The sequence below is a fragment of the Micropterus dolomieu genome, unplaced genomic scaffold, assembly GCF_021292245.1.
Source record: "Micropterus dolomieu isolate WLL.071019.BEF.003 ecotype Adirondacks unplaced genomic scaffold, ASM2129224v1 contig_14243, whole genome shotgun sequence".
In the NCBI taxonomy this organism is placed as follows: Eukaryota; Metazoa; Chordata; class Actinopteri; order Centrarchiformes; family Centrarchidae; genus Micropterus; species Micropterus dolomieu.
Genome location: NW_025743229.1, coordinates 1 through 6,595, shown reverse-complemented (window position 1 = coordinate 6,595; position 6,595 = coordinate 1). Strand labels below are relative to the sequence as shown.

The window sequence follows — 6,595 nt, the reverse complement described above, 5'->3', positions numbered from 1 at the left end:
TGAAAAGTATGAACATGAAAAGTATGAGCATGTACAGCACTCAATACTTAGCTGGGGCTCCTTTTGCCTGAATTACTGCAGCAATGCGGCGTGGCATGGAGTCCATCAGTCTGTGGCACTGCTCAGGTGTTATGAGAGCCCAGGTTGATCTGATAGTGGCCTTCAGCTCTTCTGCATTGTTGGGTCTGGCATATCGCATCTTCCTCTTCACAATACCCCATAGATTTTCTATAGGGTTAAGGTCAGGCCAGTTTGCTGGCCAATTAAGAACAGGGATACCATGGTCCTTAAACCAGGTACTGGTAGCTTTGGCACAGTGTGCAGGTGCCAAGTCCTATTGGAAAATGAAATCTACATCTCCATAAAGTTGGTCAGCAGCAGGAAGCAAGAAGTGCTCTAAAACTTCCTGGTAGACGGCTGTGTTGACCTTGGACCTCAGAAGTGGACCAACACCAGCAGATGACATGGCACCCCAAACCATCACTGACTGTGGAAACTTTACACTGGACTTCAAACAACGTGGATTCTGTGCCTCTCCTCTTCTCCTCCAGACTCTGGGACCTTGATTTCCAAAGGAAATGCAAAATTTACTTTCATCAGAGAACATAACTTTGGACCACTCAGCAGCAGTCCAGTCCTTTTTGTCTCTAGCCCATGCGAGACGCTTCTGACGCTGTGTCTTGTTCAAGAGTGGCTTGACACGAGGAATGCGACAGCTGAAACCCATGTCTTGCATACGTCTGTGCGTGGTGGTTCTTGAAGCACTGACTCCAGCTGCAGTCCACTCTTTGTGAATCTCCCCTACATTTTTGAATGGCTTTTGTTTCACAATCCTCTCCAGGGTGCGGTTATCCCTATTGCTTGTACACTTTTTTCTACCACATCTTTTCCTTCCCTTCGCCTCTCTATTAATGTGCTTGGACACAGAGCTCTGTGAACAGCCAGCCTCTTTAGCAATGACCTTTTGTGTCTTGCCCTCCTTGTGCAAGGTTACAATGGTCGTCTTTTGTACAGCTTTCAAGTCAGCAGTCTTCCCCATGATTGTGTAGCCTATAGAACTAGACTGAGAGACCATTTAAAGGCCTTTGCAGGTGTTTTGAGTTAATTAGCTGATTAGAGTGTGGCACCAGGCGTCTTCAATATTGAACCTTTTCACAATATTCTAATTTTCTGAGATACTGATTTTGGGGTTTATTAGTTGTCAGTTATAATCATCAAAATTAAAAGGAATGAACACTTGAAATATATCAGTCTGTGTGGAATGAATGTATGCATTATACAAGTTTCAGTTTTTGAATGGAATTACTGAAATAAATCAACTTTTTGATGATATTCTAATTATATGACCAGCACCTGTATTTTGAGTGCATAAGTGCGTTATTCGTAACTGTCAAAAGGTTCAGAGTATAATGCTGGACAATTCTTACACTCAACAGTCGCCATCTTGGCAACATAGTGGAAAGAGGAGGGACCACCAACCTATTTTCAAACTTGTGAACGTGGTGCCCGAAGAAGCTGCAGCAGTTGCAATTGCACACACACAAGTAAAAGTATGCAAATTTTTATCAACTTTTAATAACATTGAAGTCAAGTGAGCAAACAAGCCGCCAGATATTTTGGCAGGTGAAAGTCACGGTCAACTGTTGGCGATAATGACCCCCTTGGTTACAATTCGCCATTAAAAGGAAAAAGAAGCGGTCAAATGTTGTAACGGCTGTGTTTGATGTGAGATACCACTATCCAGTCGAAATTTACACACTATGCAAGTAAGTACTTGGTGTACACAGTGTACTACATACAAGTGTACTAACGTAAGTATCCGAAGTAAGACAGCGCATGTCTCTTACCTCCCAGTCAAGGTAATCACCGACGTCTTCAAAGTTGGTGAGAAGAGACACTGAGCAGAAGAGGCGAGGCAGCTCATCCCTTGTCATAGGGGGGAAGCGGCTGTCTTTAAGGGCACTGCACACATAAAAGCACAAAAGGAAATACCATTACTAGAAGTCCATCCATCCATCCATGCATCGTCAACCGCTTATCCTGCACAGGGTCGCGGGGGGCTGGAGCCAATCCCAGCTGTCCCATTACTAGAAGTGATTCTGAAAATAATTATCACAGTCAAGAGATGAAGGGTCAGCAGTGCCTTTAATGTAGATGACCTATGGACATACAGAGGCCAGCGTGGTCGCAGCATGGACTCTGATCATGGCTGCTCACAACAGCACAGTTTTTACTACTAATACCACTAAGAAGCTGTATGTGTTTAACATGTAATCCACAGCTCTGCTGTGTCTCTGCCCTCAGGTCAAGAAACACTAGTGAAGAAATTCCAGGTATTTACAGAGGCCCCTGTTTACTTTGAAAAACTCTGTGTTTTCATGCATCGATTTTTTAAAAACAAGTGACAAGCAAAATAAAAGTTCCAATTTCAGTTCTCCACATACACCAGCCCTTGGGGTCTCGCTCATTTGTTAGACAGGTCATGTAATGTGTTACATGACAATTACATATCAGTAACAAACACTGAATTCAGATTTCTAATTGTTAACACTTGTCCACCAAAGCCAAGTAGTGCCCAACCAGTGTTTAACCCACCAGCTCAACAATTCATTCAGATCAACCACCAAACATGGGGGTAAACCCACATCACTGTGTTTATCTGGAAAGGCTAGAAGACTGCCAAATATAACTAAATAAGGACTCTTTATTATCACATTTTACATTTTTGAATATAAACATTTTTTAATGTCTTTAACAGTCCATACATTAGTTATAGTAAAGATAAATACATTTATTTTGTGTCACAGTTTGTTTTTTACCATTTACTACAGTGTCATTATTTTTCCACAATCATGCTCTGTAACAGCATTTGGTCTACATCTTTGCAACACAGAAAATAACTTGTTGCTTACCTGGTAAGGGTGTATTCCCTGAGTCCTGAGTGCAGATTCATGGCAGAAAATGTACCTATACAACCCCTCAACCGCTTGTCTCTGCCTATTTTCCATGTGACAAACAGCGGGCTGAAAAACAAGAAAGAACAAGAGACCTATTTTCCATGTGACAAACAGCGGGCTGAAAAACAAGAAAGGACAAGAGACCAAGTTAAAGCAGTTGAACTCTAATGATGTGCACACCAGATGTACATTTCTGTATAAATGCTGGTTGGCGGCACACCTCAGTTAATTCTGCTTTAGTATTCCACAGTTGTTATTCACGTTAAGTAAAATTGTCAGTACTGTCTTTTACACCATGATGGATCAGTTTTCATCCAAGACGGCAGGCACATGGCCCAGTGCTATGAACGAAAGTTCATAGCACTGGGCCATGTGTCCACCCATGAACGGATAACCTCATCTTTTTTTGAAACAATAACTTCATAAAAGGCATTTTCCAACTTTTTTTGTGGTGGAACTGCTTCTTGTTATCTTGTAAATTAGGGAAAGACTAATTGATCGCATGAAGAATTTCTTGCATGATCAAATCATAAACAAAATGTGGTAATGACAATGACTCACCCAATTAAATACTGCATAATAGGACTCAACACAAGCTTCAGTAATGATTGTAGCAGTACAAAAGTTATCTCATTTGGGTTTAAATAAGTAATGTTCATAGAATCAAGGACTTCGGAGAATACACAAATGTTGTAACATTACTGCATGACATCGCAGTGGAACAGAACTAAAATTGTGCAAAACAAGTCATGATTTCCACGTACCAAGATCGTTTCTACACTGGACACCTTTCAGTCTTTTTTTCCTGCATGTATGTTGGAACAAATACACTTCAGTATTAATTCAATATAGCAGCCTACACTGGCCACATAACGACTTGTGCTTGAATTAAGCTATACGGCAGCCAACAGTGGTACTGATTTGATGGAAGATCTCATTTAAATCCAATTTATTGTCAGTTACCCATCAAAAGGTATTGTTCTCACATGCCAAGACACATATAGCAGGGCTATATTTACCTTAATGAGCACCAGTCCAATTTTAAGAGCACATATTAAATATTCAATTCATGGAGCATTTGTTTTCTCTAGTTGGAGCTCTCTCAGTTTACTCAAAAAAACTGAATGTTTGTAAATTAAGCTGTGTAAAGAGAAAGGAGGAAGGAGAAAGATGAGCTCTATGTTTCCCCTGTGAAGAAATTTTCAATACCAGAACCAATACTGGTACTTCAACTTTGACACTGGTTTGTACAAAATATTTTTTTGTTTAATGGAGAAGGTCTTGAGCTAGAATTCCTTTACTATTTGAAGTTAAAAGACTTTAAAAGTCCCAAAATTTTAGAAAAAGAAACATGAGACAGTTACTCTTTGAACAAATCTTAACTTTTATTTTTAGCTTCTTCACATATTAAACAGCTGCAGCAAAACCAAAATTCAAAGTTCAGATTTAATGAAGTACCAGTAATTAAAAACAAAAAAATTACAAAGGAACAAAACATTACAGCTACGGCAATCTGATGAAAAACAAAATGGTGTCTAATGGCCACTACTGTAGATGTTTTACAGACCCAGCAGTTCCTCAGAAAACCACAGCACGGTAACTGTCCTTTGGCTTCATTTTACCTTTCCTGGATCACCCCCCCCCCATTCTCTGCCAGTGAGGAAAGGCTGGTGTCTTCTGGTGTTGTCCTTAAATGAGGGATCAACATGGGCAAAGGTTGATGAAGAAAAGAAAAGATTCCTAGTGTTCACCATTTGGTAGCACAATGGGTAAGATGTATTAACAAGATAACATGTTTGCTAGCTAGTTATGACTATTGAATTGTACTCTGACATTTCAGTTGTTGCTTTAGCTTAGTATATCTAAAAAATTCAAGTAGCTTATACTACCTTCACTATCAAACATTACACAGATTTCAATGAATATTACCCGACCAATTAAAGTGACCGTATCACGTTATACAACCATTACATTCAACTAACGTTACCTAGCTAAATTATCTGACTAGTTATGCTAACGTACCTGCAGCAGCGCTCGTTGGTCTGAGTGGTCCATCAGTCAGTGTTGGTGGTCAATGAAGCAGATACCTTTGTGCACCGCTCTCAGCATGTGACCCTCCATTTGGAGGAGAAGACTTGCTGTTTTTACTAAATGCTGACAACATGTAAGCTGGACAGTCGGACAATAAAAACACACACTGTCTCAAGGTTACGACATTATGACTTCTGAAAAACATAAAAGGGCACATTCGCAATAAGCATGGGTTCCTATTTCTTTAATTTTTGTACCACTGGCTTTAAAAAAAATGATCACAAGATGTTCACAATCTGGGACCCTGCATTGTTTACTGGCTAACTCTGCAGACCACTGTGTCTATGTCAAATACTGTAGTTGTTTGGAGCATTTCAATAATTCAATCTGACAACGCCCCCAAGTGAAGGACATAGCGAGGACACCACAGACAGAGTTTCTCATACCTGCGGGATTCACATCGGTGGGAATTAGCCTACCACATTCCTAGTCACGATTGAATGGTTGGGTTCAGACCTTGGTTTCATATGGTTAAGATAAGGTGCGATCCCAGTGTTTACCGTTTATGGCTGACAGACAGCTTGAGCGCTCATCTTAATGAAAGGAGGTTGGGAAGTTTAAATATTGAAAGCTCAAATCAGTCAACTATTACTATATTATTCAAAAGGTCCACAACAAGCACTCAGTTTTATTAAACTAGGCTACATATGAAAGGCTCACACTTTACTTGTAACAAAAACTAGCGACATGGGATTTTATAAAACCTGTCCCTTTTCCAAATTAGGAATTTTAAGACCTCACAACCTCTCGCAATGAGACACTTCTCTTGATTACATCAGTTAATATTTATGAAGGTTTAATGCCAAGCATGGACATTGGGACGGAGCATTTTTATATTAACACAATGACACCATACGCCAGATGATTTTGTTTTGTCAATGGCAACACTAATCTGGCTTGCCAGGCTAGTTTGAGGCAACCCTGGGAGAATACTCTCAGAAAGGACTGAGAAAATGTTCTGTGGTGGCTCACATATTTGTCAGAGTGCAAATTTATAGACCTTGTATGGAATCACAAACATCTGAAATTAATTTTGAGTCAGAGAGTTGACACATGTATTTGGTTAGTCTAGGTAACACCAAATGCATGATATGGTGAGCTGTCCCCACTCTGTCAGGGAAATGCCAATTCATTGTTCAGTGTTTGCCACACCACTGTGAGTTCTGATTGGTTCTCATATTTGAATGTGTCAAGTATTTTGCCTGGAGTCTGCTGTGGTGATTTTGTGATTTTAGTGTGATACAGTTTGTGAATAAACTTGTACAATTAAAGGCTCCAACATGATGCTGAAGGTCAACATGTCAAAAGCAATATTTCAACAGATTCATTATTCGGGAGAGTTTCAACTATAAATGCATAAAAACCTATTGATGTGAATGAGCAGAGTAAGAAGATAAAGGCTATGTGTGTACTGTATACATATACAATGTGTAGGAGGGATTGTTTCCCATAACAGATCATGGTTACCAGCAATATGAACTGTTTATGTAAACACACATACACCATGGTGTAACTGGTCAGCAGAGAAATACATTTAAAACCAATAG

At 39.8% G+C, this 6,595-nt stretch overlaps 1 protein-coding gene across 1 annotated transcript; it reads right to left on the bottom strand.

The window, feature by feature from the left end:
* Positions 1 to 1,343: 1,343 nt before the first annotated feature.
* On the bottom strand, positions 1,344 to 6,586 carry LOC123966798 (AMME syndrome candidate gene 1 protein homolog). The gene is made up of 4 exons (XM_046042914.1): positions 4,580 to 6,586; positions 2,913 to 3,023; positions 1,848 to 1,962; positions 1,344 to 1,660 (listed from the first exon to the last, which is right to left on the bottom strand). Exons 1-4 carry the CDS (start codon positions 4,663 to 4,665, stop codon positions 1,637 to 1,639), a joined length of 336 nt encoding a protein of 111 aa, XP_045898870.1. The 5' UTR covers positions 4,666 to 6,586; the 3' UTR covers positions 1,344 to 1,636.
* Between the last annotated feature and the right edge of the window lie 9 nt (positions 6,587 to 6,595).

Coding starts and splice junctions, on each gene's coding strand:
- LOC123966798 (XM_046042914.1), bottom strand. CDS start 4,665: ATGTTGATCCCTCATTTAAGGACAACACCAGAAGACACCAGCCTTTCC. Junction 1,963..2,912: donor AGGGAATACACCCTTACCAG/GTAAGCAACAAG, acceptor TTATGTGTGCAG/TGCCCTTAAAGACAGCCGCT. Junction 1,661..1,847: donor GTGATTACCTTGACTGGGAG/GTAAGAGACATG, acceptor ATTGTAACCAAG/GGGGTCATTATCGCCAACAG.